Source organism: Saimiri boliviensis, chromosome 5 (genome assembly GCF_048565385.1).
Source record: "Saimiri boliviensis isolate mSaiBol1 chromosome 5, mSaiBol1.pri, whole genome shotgun sequence".
NCBI lineage: Eukaryota > Metazoa > Chordata > Mammalia > Primates > Cebidae > Saimiri > Saimiri boliviensis.
In genome coordinates this window covers 22,465,259-22,484,311 of record NC_133453.1, presented here as the reverse complement: position 1 = coordinate 22,484,311, position 19,053 = coordinate 22,465,259, and the positions used below count along the sequence as shown (strand labels likewise).

The window sequence follows — 19,053 nt, the reverse complement described above, 5'->3', positions numbered from 1 at the left end:
AAACAAAACCTCTCTGCTAATTCCTTCCCTCTAGCTACTCTGAAAACACTTGATGAGGATATCAGGATTCCATTCAGAATTATCCCAGACAAATGACTTAAAAAAAAAAAAAATGAATGAGAGGTTCTTAGGTCGCCCAGGCTGGCCTGGAATGCATAGCCTTGCAGCCTCAAACGCCAGGACAGCTGGCCTGAGCCACCACGGACAGAGCTCTGTCACCCAGGCTGGAGTGCATGGTGCTGCTTCGGCTTGCTGCACCCTCTGCCTTCTGTGTTTAAGGTTTCTCATGCCTCGGCTTCCCAAGTAGCTGGGACCACAGGCATGCATCGCCACCACACCTGGCTGATTTTTGTATTTTTTGTAGGGGTTTTGCCATGTTTCCCAGTCTGGTCTCAAACTCCTGAGTTCAAGTGATCTGCCCGCCTGGGCCTCCCAAAGTGTTGGGATTACAGGCGTGAGCCACTGCGCCTGGCCACGAATAACTAGTTACAGTTTTTGTTATTTTCCCCCCCGGATGCTGCCATGAAAGTAGGCCCACCATTCCCTACAGTTGTGAAAATTGGAGAATATTTTGTGAATTTGATTTAGAAAGTGAGAGACCATGCTGAGCAGACAGTTTGAGACCCAGAAGGCTGGCTTAGAGGTTTTGTGTTAAAGGAAACACTGATTGAGAAGACGTAAGAGATAGGCTCTCCCTCCCTGAGATCAGCCCAAACTTAAGCCTGGGCTTTGGAGGAAAGAAAGCTTCTCTTCTTCTAACCTCTCTCTTCTGCTCCCTGAACTCTCCTGTCTCAGTATGGCTGCTGGACATAAAGTCACTTTAAGTAAAAATAATGCTGGCATTGAGTTCAATTTTCTTTCTTCTTTTTCCCACCAACACAGAAGATGGAATTTAAGTCTGTATAGTTAGCAAGAAATGAAATTGCTGTCTCAGCTCCAGAGTAAACTCCAGGGTCAGCAAGGGAATTCTGTTCTCCTGTCTGAACTTGTCCTACTTAATCATGAAAAGCAGACTAAATCAGAGGTAGCTGAGTTGACTTAGGGAGCAGTAGATGTAAAATGAGTTTTTCAGATCAGGTTTTTTTTTTTTTTTTTTTTTTTTTGAGATGGGGTCTCACTGTGTTGCCCAGGCTGGAGTACAGTGGCACCATCTTGGCTCACTGCAACCTCTGCCTCCCAGGCTCAAGTGATCCTCCCACCTCAGCCTCCTCAGTAGCTGGGACTACAGGTGGACGCCACCATGCCTAGCTAATTTATTTGTAGTGACGGGGTTTTGCCGTGTTGGCCAGGTTGGTCTTGAACCCCTGGGCTCAAGCTGGGATTATAGGTGTGAGCTACCACACCTGGCCTCAGATAATCTTTAATCTTTCAGAATTGATGGATGAGGAGGAAGATATTGACCGCTCTCTCTCATTTTAGATTTGCTTTATCCTAGCCACACTGGTTTTGCAAGAGGGAAGGTAGCCCCTGTCATGGAAACTTGTGGGTGGTGAGGCAGAAAGGTGTATCTTTTTTTTTTTGGAGAAAGAGGAAAGCTTTCTAAGTGAGAGAGTAGGGGCTCATGAGCAGCCTCACAGTGGTAGTGGCACCTCAGTGTCTTAGTCCTTGATGGAGCCAGCTTTTATCACATGAGGGCAGTAGGAAGACCACTGAAAGCTCCCTGGAAATTTGGTATTCTCCCAGGGCCCCAAATGACAACCAAGACTGGTTGCCCAAAAATGCTGAAGTGGGACTGTACTGCTTCCCTGGGGACCGCTGTGGCATGGTGTCTGTCCTCTTGATGCCGTAACATTTCCTATCATTTTTCTCCCCTTCAGACTGACAGACTTCAGGATGCAGCTGCTACTGCTGGAGGTGTGTGGCACCTTACCTGAGCCAGGCCATGAGACCGTGTGGCCATGATGTGGGCTCCTCATGGCCTCAGCAGGAACAGAGCACTACGGTATTGGCCTCCGCCAGAGAAACAGCTTCAAGCAGAGTGGTCCCCCAGGCACAGTGCCAGCCGCCACCTGAGAAACGCTCTGAGGGCAAAGTCTGGTCTCAGGCCCATCAGCAAGTGAAACCAATCTGGAAGCTGGAGAAGAAGCAGGTGGAGACACTGTCAGCAGGGTTGGGCCCAGGCCTCCTGGGCACCCCCCCCAAGCCAGCGTATTTCTTTTGCCCCAGCACTTTATGTAGCTCCGGGACCACGGCTGTCATTGCAGGCCACAGCAGCTCCTGTTACCTACACTCTCTCCCAGACTTGTTCAACAGCACCCTGCTATACCGCCGCTCCAGCTCTCGGCACAAACCGTACCAGCAACTGGAGTCTTTCTGCTTGCGTTCAAGCCCATCAGAAAAAAGCCCTTTTTCTCTCCCTCAAAAGAGCCTCCCTGTCAGTCTCACTGCCAATAAGGCCACTTCTTCCATGCTCTTCCCCATGGCCCAGCCCATGGCCTCCTCATCCACAGAACCATACCTCTCCTTGGCCGCGGCTGGGGAAAACCCTTCAGGGAAGAGCCTGGCCTCAGCCATCTCAGGGAAGATCTCATCTCCACTGTCTTCCTCCTATAAGCCCATGCTGAATAATAATTCTTTCATGCGGCCAAATAGCACGAAAGTGCCTTTATCACAGACCACAGAGGGCCTGAAGCCAGTATCCTCGCCCAAGGTCCAACCCATCTCTTGGCATTATTCAGGGGGTACTGGAGACTGCGTACTGCAGCCTGTTGACCATAAGGTGCCCAAAAGCATTGGCACTTTCCTAGCTGATGCCAGTGCCCATATCGCCTTGTCTACCCCTAGCTCTGACGACACATCCACCACCAGTGTTGCCTCTTCCTGGTATAACCGGAATAACTTAGCCATGAGGGCAGAGCCACATTCCCATGGTCTGGATGACAGCTCTGATTCCCAGGCTCCAACTAAAGAGATTCGGTTCACCGAGGCTGTAAGGAAGTTGACCACAAGAGGCTTTGAGAAGATGCCAAGGCAAGGCTGCCAGTTTGAACAGTCTAGTTTCCTGAACCCCAGCTTTCAGTGGAACCTCAACAGGAGCAGGCGGTGGAAAACTCCTGTGGTCAATCAGCAGTTTCCTCAGGAGGATGCTGGATCAGTCACTGGGGTCCTCCCTGGTTCCTCGGATACCTTGGGGTTGGACAATACAGTCTTCTGTACCAAACGCATCAGCATTCACCTCCTTGCCTCACATGCCAATGGGCTCAATCACAGCCATGCCTGTGAATCTGTAATTGACCCTCCAGCATTTGGAGAAGGCAAAGCTCCAGGTCCCCCTTCTCCTCAAACCCTTGGCATAGCCAACGTGGCCACCCGCCTCTCTTCCATCCAGCTGGGCCAGGCTGAGAAGGAGAGATCTGAGGAGGCCAGGGAGCTGGACTCATCTGATAGGAATAGTAGGTAAGTTGGAGAATGTTTTTGCTTTATTTGGAGCAGTAGAATGGATTGCCATAATTTGGGGTGGCACTGACCCGGTACCTCTGAAGGCTGGTTTTGTTTTTTAGCCCTAGAATTTTTGGTTTTCACTTCAGGGGAAGGGTTGGGAAACTATAGCTTACAGACCAAATCTTGCTTTTTTTTTTTTTTTTTTTTTTGAGACAGAGTTTTACTCTTGTTACCCAGGCTGGAGTGCAATGGCGCGATCTCGGCTTACCACAACCTCCACCTCCTGGGTTCAGGCAATTCTCCTGCCTCAGCCTCCTGAGTAGCTGGGATTACAGGCACGTGCCACCATGCCCAGCTAATGTTTTGTATTTTTAGTAGAGACGGGGTTTCACCATGTTGACCAGGATGGTCTCGATCTCTTGACCTCGTGATCCACCCGCCTCGGCCTCCCAAAGTGCTGGGATTACAGACTTGAGCCATGCGCCCGGCCCCAAATCTTGCTTATTGCCGGCTTTTGTAAATAAAGTGTTCCTGGAATGCAGCCTTGTCCACTGATTTACATTTGTCTGTGGCCGCTTTCTTGTTACAGTGGTAGAGCTGAGTAGTTGTGACAAACTGACTGGCCTGCAAATAAAAATATGTACTCTCTGTCCTTTAGAGAAGAGAGTTTGCCAACCCCAATTTTAAGTGAAAACCATGAGAGAAATAAGAATTATGAACACCAAATGTTGAAGCCTGTGACTTTCCTACTTTTTCCAAACCAAATCAGGTTCTCAGTCATTCTTGGCGTGACAGCTGTTTATAGTTAGGAGATATACATGATTGGCTCCTTCTCTTGTGTTTTGTTATTTTCCGGGAAACTTGATCCACTAAGGCCTTCTTCTGAGTTCCTAGAGAGTGGCCTAGGGACATTTCTAGTCAATTACCAGATATCCATTCATGGTTTTTTGGGTATAATTTTGTACTTACATGCTATGAGGGATATCAAAGAAAATGGAAGACATAGTGTCTTTTTGCAGAATGGAAGATGTAAGGTTGAGGAGCTATGCCTAGACCTAAGCTTTGAAGACAAGAGAAATGAGTTGTGAGGTCCAGGCAAGAGGTAGCAGATTGGTAATGGAGAAGGGACAAATACTGGGAGACGATGAAGGATTGAGAATCTAACTGTGACCTCTTTGATGGAGTTGACTAGGCTGGGTCATGATTCTTTCTTTTAGTTCAGCTACTGACCTCCAGCCAGATCAGACTGAGACTGAAGATACAGAAGAAGAACTAGTAGATGGTTTGGAAGACTGTTGTAGCCATGATGAGAATGAAGAGGAGGAGGGTGAGTAGGGAACCCTTTTACGTCGAACTAGGTGTTGGTTATGACCTGGGTGGGCAGGGGACTAACAGTTGTGTACTTGGTCCTTGACTCACATTACCTACATCTTTCATTTCTTTTGGGGGTCTTAAGAGGGTAGTACCTTCTAGAGGACTTCGGTCTCTCGTCCTCCTGTCCCCCTGGTCTTACCTTCTCCCTGCTTCTGCTGAGGAAGGCAGTGCAAGGCCACAGAGTGGTGCTTGTGGCTCCCAAGAAGGGTTGAGCCTAGGATATTCAAGGAAGAGCTGCCCAGGCTTGGTGAGTTTGTGCTGCAGCCTCTTGTAGTCAGAATTCCTCTGTTCTTCCTTCTCCTAGGAGACTCAGAGTGCTCCTCATTAAGTGCAGTCTCCCGCAGCGAATCGGTGGCCATGATCTCTCGGTAAGTGTGGCTGTATAGCTCATTGTTAGATACTCATCTTTTGTCTCTTCAAGATTAGAAAGAGATTAACCGGCCGGGCGCGGTGGCTCAAGCCTGTAATCCCAGCACTTTGGGAGGCCGAGGCGGGTGGATCACGAGGTCGAGAGATCGAGACCATCCTGGTCAACATGGTGAAACCCCGTCTCTACTAAAAATACAAAAAATTAGCTGGGCATGGTGGCGCGTGCCTGTAATCCCAGCTACTCAGGAGGCTGAGGCAGAAGAATTGCCTGAACCCAGGAGGCGGAGGTTGCGGTGAGCCGAGATCGCGCCATTGCACTCCAGCCTGGGTAACAAGAGCGAAACTCCGTCTCGAGAAAAAAAAAAAAAAAAAAAAAAAAAAAGAAAGAGATTAACCACCCAAGCCGTTAATGACCTTGAGAACTCTAATGCATTTTAGCCAAATTTTTACGTTTACGACTTTAGTTTTTGAACAGGGAGTAATGAGGGGTGGCCAGAAGCACCTCTCATCAGTGTGGCTTAAAAACAGTATCATGGTCCAGGCGCGGTGGCTCACGCCTGTAATCCTAGCACTTTCGGAGGATGAGATGGGCTGATCACCTGAGATCAGGAGTTCGAGAACAGCCTGGCCAACATGGTGAAACCCTGTCTCTACTAAATATAAAACTTAGCAAAGTGTGGTGGTGTACGCCTGTAATCCCAGCTGCTTGGGAGACTGAGGGATGAGAATCGCTTGAACCTGGGAGGCAGAGGTTGCAGTGAGCCAAGATCACACTGCTACACTCTAGCCTCGGTGACAGAGTGAGACTTTGTCTTAAAAACAAAACAAGAACAACAACAAAAAATAACAGTATAATAGGCTGGGCGCAGTGGCTTAATGCCTGTGATTCTAACACTTTGGGAGGCTAAGACGGGTAGATCACTTGAGCCCGGAAGTTAGAGACCAGGTTGGCCAACATGGTGAAACTCCATCTCTACTGAAAATAGAAACAATTAGCTGGGTGTGGTGGCACACGGGCCTGTAATCCTTGGCCTCCCAAGGATTGTGCCACCACACCCAGCCACTGCAGCTGGCCCTAATTTTTAATTAAAACCTAGCTGTAGGCCGGGTGTGGTAGCTCAAGCCTGTCATCCCAGCACTTTGGGTGGCCAAGGCAGGCCGATCACCTGGTCAGGAGTTCGAGACCAGCCTGATCAACATGATGAAATCCCACCTCTACTAAATACAAAAAATTAGCCAGGCATGGTGGTGCATGCCTGTAGTCCCAGTTACTTGGGAGGCTGAGGCAGGAGAATTGCCTGAACCCGGGAGGTGGAGGTTGCAGTGAGCACAGATTGCGCCATTGCACTCCGGCCTGGGCAACGAGAGTGAAACTCTGTCTCAAACAAAAACAAAAACCCAACAAACAAAAAACCTAGCTGTATATCATTAGGCTTGACCAACATATGGAGCTCCCAGAGTTGGGTTGCTTCTCTTTGCATCAACCTTCCTTAGATGAAGCTAAGAAGAAAGGGAGCCTTCTCTGCCTTGTCTAGTATGGACAAGACAGGCTGCATCTTTGTGAAATGTGATGGTGTGGCAGCAGCACTCCAGTTTTAGAGCCCCTAACCTGTAAGGTGGAGGCAGAGCTGTTTGGAAAGTGAGAGAGAAAACTGGGATTCTCTGTGAAGGTAGTTAGAAATCCCATCACAGGTACCCTGAGTCTAGTGCATAAATTGTCACTTTGAGCCCAGCCCATCCTCCTTCCAGAAAAGCAAAACTACTTCAGGTTATATATGTTGGATGTTAATTAAGTACCTCCACGCTTCATAAGAGAAAGATATTTGACATGTAATTGATTTGGAGTCCTACCTTTTCTATACTTAAGGACCTACTTCAGGACAGCTACATAAGCCCTTAAGCCTTCCTGATAGATAAGATAAAATTCACAAAAGGTGTTTGTGAATCATTTGCTCGTTAATTAATTGGCTTCTACAAATTACACATAACTTCTTATCTGTCTGAGGCTTAAACATAATTTTCAAGAAAATGGAAATATATTTTTTCATTTTTTAGAGTCAGAGGCTTGTTCTATTGCCCAGGCTAGAGTACAGTGGCTCCATCATAGCTTACTATAACTTCAAACTCCTGGGCTCAAGCAGTTCTCTTGCCTCAGCCTCCTGAGCAGCTGGGACTACAGGACCACCCACCACACCCAGCTAATTTAAAAAAAGTTTTTATAGAGTTGTGGGGGAAGGTCTCATTATATTACCCAGGCTGGTCTTGAACTCTGGTCTCAAGTGATCCTTCTGCTTCAGCCTCCCAAAGCACCGAGATTACGGGTGTGAGCCACTGCACCTGACCAAAAATGGAGATAGATGAATTCCAGATTACTTTGTGTTTTAAAGAAGAGTAAAATAAAATACTTTTGGATTGCTAAAATATTATTTTTTCTCTACTATGAAAGATTTGTATATTATGGAAAATTTGGCAACCACAGAAAAATCATTGGAAACACTACCTGTTTCTTTACATACCAATGCTTTCTTTCTTTTTTTTTTTTTTTTTTGAGACGGAGTTTTGCTCTTGTTACCCAGGCTGGAGTGCAATGGCGCGATCTTGGCTCACCGCAACTTCCACATCCCAGGTTCGGGCAATTCTCCTGCCTCAGCCTCCTGAGTAGATGGGATTACAGGCACATGCCACTATGCCCAGCTAATGTTTTGTATTTTTAGTAGAGACAGGGTTTCACCATGTTGACCAGGAAGGTCTTGATCTTTTGACCTCGTGATCCACCTGCCTCGGCCTCCCAAAGTGCTGGGATTACAGGTGTGAGCCCCCATGCCCGGCCTTTTTTTTTTTTTTTGAGACTGAGTCTCACTCAGTTGCCAGGCTAGAGTGCAGTAGCACGATCTTGGCTCACTGCAACCTGTAACTCCCTGGTTCAAGCCATTCTCTTGCCTCAGCCTCCTGAGTAGCTGGGATTAAAGGTATGCACCACCACGCCGAGCTAATTTGTGTGTGTGTGTGTGTGTGTGTGTGTGTGTGTGTGTGTTTGTGTTTTTTTTTTTTTTTTTTTTTTTTTTAGTAGAGACAGGGTTTCACCATGTTGGTCAGGCTGGTCTCAATCTCCTGACCTCATGATCCACCCGCCTTGGCCTCCCAAAGTGCTGGGATGGATTGCAGGCGTGAGCCACTGCGCCCAGCCTACACACCAGAACTTTCATTGCATTTCCTGTTGTGCTCTAAGAATCATGTAATTTTAGAGAGGGAAGCCATCAAGTCCAGTATAAATATTGAGGACCAAAGAAGTGAAGTAGCTGTTCCAAGCTTATAGTTTCTAGCAAAGCTAGACTAGAAGCCAGGTCTCTTGAGAAATTCAGGACTCTTGTGAGACAATTCACAAGGTTTTTTTTGTTTTTGTTTTTTTAAATTAAGCCTGTGATTTTGAGATAATTATAGATTTCACATGCAGTTGTAAGAAAGAATGCAGAGAAGTCCCCTGTACTCTACTCAGTTTCCCCCACTGGTTAACATTTTGCAGAAGTACAATGTAGTATGATCGAGATATTGTTAACATTGTTAGAGTCAAGATATAGAACATTTTGCCCCGCACAGTGGCTCATGCCTGTAATCCCAGCACTTCGGGAGGCTAAGGTGGGTGGATCACTGGAAGTCAGGAGTTCGAGACCAGTCTGGTCAACATGGTGAAACCCTGTCTTTTCTAAAAATACAAAAATTAGCTGGGTGTGATGGCAGGCACCTATAATCCCAGCTACTTGGGAGGCTGAGGCAGGAGAATCACTTGAACCTGGGAGGTGGAGGTGGCAGTGAGCCGAGATCACGCCACTGCACTCCAGCCTGAATGACAAGAGCAAGACTCTGTCTCAACAAAAAAGAGAACATTTTCATCACTATAGGGATTTCTCCTTCTGCTACCCCTGAAGCTACACCTGCTTCCCTCCTGCTCCCATCCCCTCCTTAACATCCTGGCAACCACTCCTCCTTTCTGCCATTTCAAGGATGTTATACAGATAGAATGACAGCAGTATGCAACCTTTAGGCATTGACGTTTTTTTACACTCAGCGTATTCTTTGCAGATTGACCTGGGTTGTTGTATGTATTAATAGTTCTCATTCTTTTTTATCACTGGATAGTGTTCCAGGGTATGGATGTACCACAGCTTGTTTAACCTTATACCTATTGAAGGATATTCAGATTGTTTTCAGCTTTTGGCTCTTACGAATAAAGCTGCTATAAATAATCATGTACATATTTTTGTGTGAATATAAGTCTTCATTTCTCTGGGATAAATGCCCAGGAGTGCAATTGCTAGGTTGTATGGTGGTTGCATGTTTCGTTTCTTAAGAAACTGTCAAAACTGCTTTCCAGAGTGGCTATACCATTTTATGCTTCTATCTTTGTTTTTAAATTTTAAGTCATTCTTACTGATTTTCAACAGTCTTAAATTTTCAAACTCAGTAAACCAAAAGCCTTTGAAGAAAAAGTTCTGAAAATGAGGAATAGAGTTGAATGAATTGGAATTTTTTCATTGGGTATGAGTATTTAACTTGATTCAATAAAATTCACTAAAAATCTTTAAGGTTTAAAACACTAAAGTGTTTCACATGCAGCGCCTATTTCTGTGGTGCTGAAAATAGGTCAAGTGATGACTCTTTTAAGCTAACAATGTTATGATAATAATATTTGTGGATCATATAATCTAAGTTGTAAAGAGTAATAGCGATTTTCTCCATTTTTCAGTGCTAGTTAAAGGAATGATCTGGGTCTGTCAGCTTGTACCTGACAGGTAGTTGATATGTTTGCCATGTTAACACCCCTTAGACAGCCTTGGCTGTGCCCTTGTCGGATTAACAGCAGGGACCCCCGTGGCCTACTGCCCCAGATCAGCTGCATCTCTTCGTCACATCCAGATCTGTGTTCCCATACTGTTAAATAAAAAGTGTCACAAATCACTTCCAAAATGGAGAAAAGTACTATAACTGTCCATGAATCTTTAGATGAACCTAAATATAAAATGAACTGGAGGTATCACTCTTTCTTTTCTTTCTGTTGCTTTTTCCCCTTTTTCTATCTAAAAGTCTCTGTACCTCAGCTCTTTTTTGGTTTTCCTCCTTCATATTTTTCACATCATTCTTTTCTCTCATTTGTTTCTTTGTCTTAGCATAGCACATTCCTCTAGCATCCACCTACACTCATTTCCCCCTCTCAGAACCACTCCTTTCAGGGACTTTCCCAGCCAGTGTCTTGTCGCAGGAAATTTTGGAGCTGTATTGCAGAATGAAGTATTGGAAAACCTTGTCTTTAGGTGACATTTGATGGTGTGGCTATATGTAGATTAGCTTAGCATCTTATAGATTAATATGTATAAAATAATTATTAATGATTGAGCACCTGGCTTTTTAGAATCACAAGTTAAAAGATAGCACTTGGAAAGAAATTGTATGTAATAGCAGCGACACTCCTGGGCTGTTGCTCTTTCTCTTTCTCTACTCCATGTTTGTTTTTCCATCTTAGAAGCTGTATGGAAATTCTGACCAAACCCCTTTCCAATCATGAGAAAGTTGTTCGACCAGCCCTCGTCTACAGTCTCTTTCCCAACGTTTCCCCTACCATCTATTTTGGCACTCGGGATGAGAGAGGTAAACCTGGCCAAGTGTCAAAGCCCAGAAGAGTCCCTGGGAGAAGGATGCTAGCTAAGTTGGGAGGAGGTGGTAGAAGCTGGGAGAGGGTTTCCAGAATGGCTGTTGTGGCAGTTGTCACAATGTGCCCAGTTCCCGACCTGGTCTTAGGTCTAATGCAACCTTTTTCTTGTCTGTCCTTTAGCTGACCCTTCTCAGCCTTGCAATGTCACGCTTAGTTCATGCTCTCCAACCTTGTTGCTCTTCCCTTTCAGTCTCCCCTTTCTTGGTTCCTCATTCTTGCACAGCCCCTCTTCTTTCCCAAAGTGTGCTCCTCTGAAACACTGATCTGGTGCAATAGTTAGTGACTTGCCTGCCAAGGGAACAGTGGGTAGCCATGCCATCTTTTTTATCTTCTCACCATGACTCTCTGCTCCTCTCCACCTACCATCGCCACACCCTTTGCATTCTTCCCAGTGGAGAAACTTCCCTGGGAGCAGAGGAAGTTGCTCCGATGGAAGATGAGCACAGTGACCCCCAACATTGTCAAGCAGACCATTGGACGGTCCCACTTTAAAATCAGCAAAAGTGAGTTGCTTGCCTTACTGTGAGCCTGTCCTTTTTGCTCCAAATAGATGGGCTTTGCGTAGGGGGAGTGCTCTAGACACCTCGAGCCTGTGTGGGGGCAGCTGGGGCCCTCTCCTGCAATCCAACCTCAGGGGAGGGAACAGCTCTGAACTCCTTCTGGGCTGAGCCTGTTGTTGAGAATTGAGACACAGAGGGCCATTGTTCTATCCCTAACCCCAGGGCCTCATGTAGGACAGCTCCATAGCAACTCTTTGAAAACCAAGCCTGGGAGCTCTGCCCGGTTCTGGGGCCTCTGGGCCTCTCTGTGTCCCAGGACTGAGCTGTTAGCAAGGCTGATTCCCTGCTGTACCTCCTATAGGAAACGATGACTGGCTGGGCTGCTGGGGTCACCACATGAAGTCTCCTAGTTTCCGATCCATTCGAGAGCATCAGAAGGTAGGGGCCCTTTCTGAGGAGCTGTTTCCCTGGACTTTGGACTAGGCCAAGAGGAGGGTAGGGGTAGTGGGTGGGAAGAGGATGATGACCGTGGGGAAGTCAGGAAGGTGTACAGAGGAGAAAGTAGGACGGGGATACAGTGAGAGACTCCAGTGGCTCATGAACATCTCCACTTCAGCTGCAGTATCTTGGGCAGTTGTAGCTTCTCAAAGATGCCTTTTCCTCTGATGTGTTTTGAGTTGCATTGTCTGTTTTCTGTTTATTATGTTTCATTATGACCACTGCACATTCCATTTCCCCAAGCTGAGTATGTGTAAAGAGAACTTCTGGTCTCATGTTGGAATGAATGAGTCCCTTGCCCCCAGACTTACTAAAGGCTAAATGCTTTCCTCTCCACATTTCCTCATCCCATAGGCTTTCATGGAAAAAGATGTAATCGTTTTTTCATTGCACTTAGGGTGAATAACTTGTCTGTCTTAGTCATCACTGTGTTTTGTCTGTGTTTTAATCACCTTTTGGTGAGTGCTCCGCAGTTGGATACTTAAGGACCATTAGGGTAGTGATAGTAAGATGGAACAAAAGCTTGGAGTGCTGCTCAAGAAGCTGGAATGGTAGTGAGTCTTGTCATCTTCCTCGTGGCCTCACCTCTGCCCTCTTCCTGCACTCACCCTTTTCCCTTTTGTAGCTAAACCATTTCCCAGGCTCATTCCAGATTGGGAGAAAGGACCGGCTATGGCGGAACCTGTCACGCATGCAGAGCCGCTTTGGCAAAAAGGAGTTCAGTTTCTTCCCCCAGTCCTTCATCCTGCCCCAGGATGCCAAGCTCCTGCGCAAAGCGTGGGAGAGCAGCAGCCGCCAAAAGTGGATTGTGAAGCCAGTGAGTGAATCACAGTTGCCAGGAGACTATGGTCTGTGAGTGGGAACAACAGAGCATTGGACCTGGAGCAACTCTCATCTCCTTTCTACTCCTAGCCAGCATCAGCCCGAGGCATTGGCATCCAGGTTATTCACAAGTGGAGTCAGCTCCCCAAGCGAAGGCCCCTCCTGGTACAGAGGTGAGCCTGTAGCACATAGCCCTTAGCCCATCTTCCCACCTCCTTGGCCTCAAGGTTCCCTTTTTACAGTGTTCTTCTGCCCTTTGTTCTCCCAGCCCAAGATCTTCCTTAGCCAACTGTTCTAAGCAGACCAGATAAAGATAAAAATAAAGACCATTCTAAGGTCTTTATCTTGGGGACTGTTAGCTAGCTTTTTCTGTGGTGGTTTGGTTATCCACTGAGCCCCATCATCTGGCTGGATGAGAAGCTGGCCTTTGTCCTGTGTAGGTATCTACACAAACCCTACCTCATCAGCGGCAGCAAGTTTGACCTGCGGATCTATGTTTACGTCACTTCCTATGATCCTCTGCGGATTTACCTCTTTTCAGATGGACTGGTCCGCTTTGCCAGTTGCAAGTATGTTACAGTGGTGAGGTATCCTCTTACAATATTGGGGATTTTATTTTCCTCGGAGGGAGGAAACTAGAGGACGGCAAACAGAGAAAATAACAAATGTTTTGATAGTTTTTGTTAGCAAGGGGGAAGGCAGGAAATGGGAAATAAGGAGGCTCTCTGCTTCATGAAATCAGGGGAGGATCTTCCTGCATGCAGGACTGAGGTGGGAAAAAGGAGATGGGTTTAGCTGTGGTTTTTCAGAACTTTGTCAATGGACAGACACACTTCTCAGGCCCTTGTGGCTGTGAAAAGATCACTTGTTCTTCACCTCCTCAGGATTTGGGAAAGTGTTTGGCCTCTTCTCCGTCTGCTCTTTCGTCATCTTAACCCTGCCTTTTGTTTCCTTACTTCTAGGTATTCCCCTTCCATGAAGAGTCTTGGCAATAAGTTCATGCACCTGACCAACTACAGTGTCAATAAAAAGAATGCCGAGTACCAGCCCAATGCAGATGAAATGGCTTGCCAGGGCCACAAATGGTACTGAGGACAGAGTGTCCCAGTCCAGTGAAGGCCTAGAGGAGTACAGGGTTCTAGGGTTTTGGGCATTTCAGGGGCATGGTGAATGGAGGATTAATATAAGACCCAGAGATTATATAAACACTTACCAATTCAGAATTAGTCTATTTAAGGCTGGGCACAGTGGCTTACGCCTGTAATCCTAGCACTTTGGGAGGCCGAGGTAGGTGAATCACCTGAGGGTCAGGGGTTTGAGACCAGCCTGGCCAGCGTGGCGAAACCGTGTCTCTACTAAAAATAACCAAAATTAGCCAGGTGTGGTGGCAGGCACCTATAATCCCAGCTGCTTGCGAGGCTGAGGCAGGAGAATCACTTGAACCCGGGGAGTGGAGGTTGCAGTGAGTTGAGATCGTGCCACTTCACTCCAGCCTGGGTGAAAGAGTGAAACTCCGTCTCAAAACAAAAAGTTGGTCTATTTGCATTCAAATTCATCTCTTTCATAATTGAAAATGGCAAAGGAAGAGATAGATATCAAGAAAATACCTTTAGGTCTCTTGTTCCTTTCTCTTTGTCACTCATTCCTAGAATATAATTCCTAATACTTCCTCTTCCTCCATCTACAGGGCACTGAAGGCTTTGTGGAACTACCTGAGCCAGAAGGGAGTCAATAGCGATGCCATCTGGGAGAAGATAAAAGATGTTGTTGTCAAAACCATCATCTCGTGAGTCACATTGCCAACCTGGCTGTGGGGCCTGCTGCTGACCCCCCTCCTTTCTCCTGGGCCTCACACTGCTGTGCTCTGGACTTTGGCTATGCTGTGGTTTGGTTTTAAGGAAAGGGAATAGGAAGGAATAGCTAGAGCTGAGTTCTCATCTACTGAACTTCATCCCCAGGAGCTGGTCCCAGATCAGATGCGTCTCTTGAGAGCTGCCTTTCCTGGGTGGCTTCTACCTGCCTATCTCTGGGCCACTTTTTTGGCAGGAGAGCTCTTGGTAGAGTCCCCTGGGACCTGAAATGAGTACTTCCTCATCCCCATGACCAGGTCAGAGCCCTACGTGACCAGCCTGCTTAAGATGTATGTGCGGCGGCCCTATAGCTGCCATGAACTCTTTGGTTTTGACATCATGCTAGACGAAAACCTCAAGCCCTGGGTCCTGGAAGTCAACATTTCCCCAAGGTAAGTGGTATTCTCAGGACACTCATGATAGAATCCTTCCATTATCCTCATGCTCCCATTGACACTCAAGTAAGTTGTTCTTTTTTTAATAGATCCTTACTACTGGCTTTCCTTTAGCAGCTCAAGGTCATGGGCAGATTTACCACCCTGAGTGAGGTTATTCACTGTTTTCGGGGCAAGAGACTCTTGTGATGGTAATCCTGCACTGGGATGTTTGAGCAGCTTTCATCCTAGGGAAGCCAGGAAGTAAATGAGGCCAGCCCTGAGTTGCACATATGACCAGAGACTGTTTCGGAGTGCTGCTTTGACCACTCTTTTTATCCTTTTTCTGAAGTCTCCACTCCAGCTCTCCACTGGACATCAGCATTAAAGGCCAGATGATTCGTGACCTTCTGAACCTGGCCGGTTTTGTCCTGCCCAATGCAGAGGATGTCATTTCCAGCCCCAGCAGCTGCAGCAGCTCCACCACCAGGTTAGGCCCTTGTTTCTTTGCAGCTCTGCTGGCAGCATGAGTAGCCCTGCTGTAATTTCTGGGTTCTGGGTGCTCCCTCTGGCCTGGTTCCTCTTGCTGCTCAATCTCTTGCCCCTATAGTCCACTCACATGCTACCTATTGCACCACACCATTGCCTCTTAAGTATGTTCAGTTATGTCAATCCCCTGCTCAGGAACCACAGGCCTAGGAATCACATTTAAACATCTTAGGCACTGTGGTCTGTGTCTCTAGTCCCAGCTACTTGGGAGACTGAAGCAGGGGGGATTTCTTAAGGCCAGATGTTCAAAGCTGTAGTGCACTGTGATGATCAGGCCTGGGAATAGCCACTGTACTCTATCTAGCCTGGGCAATATAGCAAGAAAAAAAAAACAACAACTCCTTACCAGGGCAGTCAGGGTCCCAGCTTCCTTTTTCTTGGTGTATCTGTCTTCTTTCTCTCCTGGCTCCTGTGCCCTGACAAACTGCATCACTCACGCAACCTCAAGGTCGGAGTGATCCTTAAGGACAATTAGTCCAGTCTCCTCTCTGAAATGTTCATTGCCTCTTGCTGTTCCCCATAGTGCTCCTTCCTTTGCTTATGGGGTTTCTTCCTCCTGAAATGCCCCACCGCCGTCCTGCCATTAACCTCACCTGTTCATCAAAGTCTAGTTCATACATCTTCATGAAGCCAGCTTAGTATGGCCTTTTTTTCCTCCATACCACAAAGCATTTGGAACCACTCTTGAGAGGAGGGGAGTTTATATTTAGTTAGTACCTGAGATGTGTGAGGAAAACCCTGTAACTTATGCTTCCAATAACCTGTAAAGTTAGTATTCATACCTGCAGTTTACAGAGGAGGACACAGAAGTTCTCTGGGATTAAGAAGCCCATCAGGGTCATTCAATTAGAGAGTACGAGGACTGGAATTCAAATCCTGACTTGCCTGATAACAAAACTTACTTTCCCCACTGTACCTTGTAGACTCATGTTTGGCTATGTCCATTGGTTGTCATTTGACATATCCCACCTGCCATCCCGTAAGCTCCTTGAAGGCAGGGGTTGATTTTTAGTCATCTTTATTTCGCTATTACTCATTTTTTAGAGACAGAGTCTCATAGTGTTGCCCATGCTGGCTTTGAACACCTGGGCTCAAGTGATCTTCACACCTCAGCCTCCCAGGTAGCTGGGATGACTAGTGTGCACCACCATGCTGGGCCCCAGTCATCTTTGTATCTCTCTCAACAGTGATTATGGTAATTGTAGTAACATGGGTGATGAAACTGGGATGAGGGGAAGTTGAGTCAGTTGCCCAGGGTCACACAGCCAGTAGGGCAGAGCTGGGTATATAGTTAAGTGTTCAGTGAATTAAACTAAACTGAAATATATACCACACTAAGGCTTATTGCAAGGTCCTCATTTTTTTATCATTCAAATTCATTCTAAAGATGGTGGTTTGTACTCTTGCACTTAATATTTGATGACTCTCAGACAGGTTACTTCTGGGAAGTGTATTTTAGTCCGACCTACTACTTAAGTAGCCTCTGTTCATACATCTTTGTCTTCCCTTGAGAAGGGTGTCTGCTGGGCTGGACCTTCTCCGTATTTCCTCCAAATGCAAAGCTGCTGACCCTGCCCTTTGGTTTCTTTGTGACCTCTGCTCTAGCCTGCCCACCTCCCCCGGGGACAAATGTCGAATGGCTCCAGAGCATTTCACTGCACAGAAGATGAAGAAAGCCTATTATCTGACCCAGAAAATTCCTGATCAGGTAGGAGATTGGTCTTCCCCCCAATGTTAGCAGAAAACTTCCCTGGTCAAACATTTAGGACCCCAAAGCAACCAGGTTTTCTTTAAAGGTGGGTTTCTTCATTCAGGCCTGTGATCTTCTGATATGCAGAGATTTGTTGGCATAGCTGGTTGTCTTTAGCATGTTTACTGGTCCTCTCGTCCCAACTGTAGACTTTTACCCTTTGGGTTTCTTTCTCTGAGAAGTACGATGAGAGACCCCAGGAAGCTGACTTTCTCAGAGCAGATAAGGGAGCCGGATTTAAGCTTGGCAGATAGAAGACTGGTGCCCAATCTGAATTGCTGGATCCTCATCTTGACTTTATTCAACAAACTACTTAACGTCTCAGCTCCAGTGGCTCCCTTGACCCCAAACAAGAATGTCTTCTCCCACTATCTAAGTTCAGTAGACTTAGGAACAGATGGCGTTCAGAGCTGGCCCACTAGGCTACCCTTGGGAGTTCCAGGAGCGTCCCGGAGTGGTAGGACCCCAGGGGTGTGCTCCCTGTCCCCCAGCTTCTTGATTCCCTGCCCCTGGCTTACACTCTCTGTTGCACCCTTTTCCTCTCGATTCCTTGGACCACAGGACTTCTATGCGTCTGTGCTGGATGTCCTGACACCAGATGATGTTCGGATTCTGGTCGAGATGGAAGATGAGTTTTCTCGCCGTGGTCAGTTTGAACGAATTTTTCCTTCTCATGTCTCCTCTCGTTATCTCCGCTTTTTTGAGCAGCCACGATATTTCAACATTCTCACCACCCAATGGGAACAGAAATACCATGGCAACAAGCTCAAAGGTAATGTGCCCTCTCTGCCCTCAGAAAGCCATGTTTAGTGAGAGATTAAATCCCAGTATACCAAGAAATGGGCCTCTCTGGAAAGAAGAATTGGCCAATTGATTCTACCTTCTTAAGCCCCAACTCCTGCTAATCTTGTCCTAGGAGTAGATCTGCTGCGGAGTTGGTGCTACAAAGGGTTCCACATGGGAGTTGTCTCTGATTCTGCTCCAGTGGTGAGTGCTGCCAGTGTCGAGGACAGCTCCTTCTCAGGCCCCTCCCTCCTCCGCCTTACGAGTGCAGCAGGAGTTGGGTTGTATATATAGGCCTCTCTCACTTCTCTGCTAGGCTCTGCTTCTGTCTCACCACTCTTTCCTTTCAAGGGAATAGTTGCCTCCAGGATTCCTTGGGTACCTTTCTTTGAAGGATCAAAAAGTGCTTTGTAGGCCTCAACTTCTTGTCTGATTCAGAAGAGAACTGAGACTTTTACCCACCTGGGCCCATGTCTGAGGGGTAGGGAAGAGGAGAGCCCCTTAGATCACTTAGAGGGTCCCAAGACCCCAAACACTTCTGCCTTGCCTCCACCAAGCCCTTTTGGTCTCGTTGCTTCCTTTGCTGTTAGTGGTCTCTCCCGACATCACTTCCAACTGTCTCAAAGGATGGCGTGATACTCAATGCCTTCAGCAAATCAGAGACTAGCAAGCTGGGGTGAGTGCTGCCTGGGCAAGGGAAGGGCTGCTGGCTGTGAGTTTGGAGAGTTTTCTTCCTTCCTCTCTTCCCAGACTGTGGCAGTGAAATCAGCATTCTCCAGCTAGGGGTTGGTGGGAGTGTCAGGACATTCGTCCTTTTTCTGGTAGCTCTTGGGATGCCCAGTGAAGCTGAGCTGGAGGGCAGAAGTGCCTCTGGAAGTGGCCATTGTCAGCCATACCCACTTGCTGTGGGAAGTCATTAGCCCTCTACCTGCACCTCCCTTTACTCGAGGCTTCAAGTAGATAGGATGTTTTGTGTGGTTGTTACATATCCATGTACTTACGGCCTCTGACACCATAATGGGAATGCCTGCTCCAGACTCTGAAGCAAATCCTAAGGTAAAGTCTCAGTTAAACAGTGTCTCAGCCATTTCTTTCC

General features: G+C 47.0%; 1 protein-coding gene across 1 annotated transcript in view; it reads left to right on the top strand.

Moving 5' to 3' along the window:
- Positions 1-19,053, top strand: part of TTLL4 (tubulin tyrosine ligase like 4) — a 42,960-nt gene that overhangs the window by 21,119 nt on the left and 2,788 nt on the right. Inside the window, 18 exon segments of the mRNA XM_074398997.1 lie at positions 1,818-2,003; positions 2,005-3,396; positions 4,599-4,708; positions 5,060-5,123; positions 10,643-10,767; positions 11,224-11,334; positions 11,693-11,769; positions 12,455-12,646; positions 12,742-12,824; positions 13,092-13,220; positions 13,614-13,736; positions 14,339-14,437; positions 14,759-14,893; positions 15,228-15,365; positions 17,030-17,132; positions 17,736-17,946; positions 18,091-18,161; positions 18,548-18,633. Coding sequence (XP_074255098.1) covers positions 1,915-2,003; positions 2,005-3,396; positions 4,599-4,708; positions 5,060-5,123; positions 10,643-10,767; positions 11,224-11,334; positions 11,693-11,769; positions 12,455-12,646; positions 12,742-12,824; positions 13,092-13,220; positions 13,614-13,736; positions 14,339-14,437; positions 14,759-14,893; positions 15,228-15,365; positions 17,030-17,132; positions 17,736-17,946; positions 18,091-18,161; positions 18,548-18,633 — 3,338 coding nt within the window. The 5' untranslated portion in view covers positions 1,818-1,914.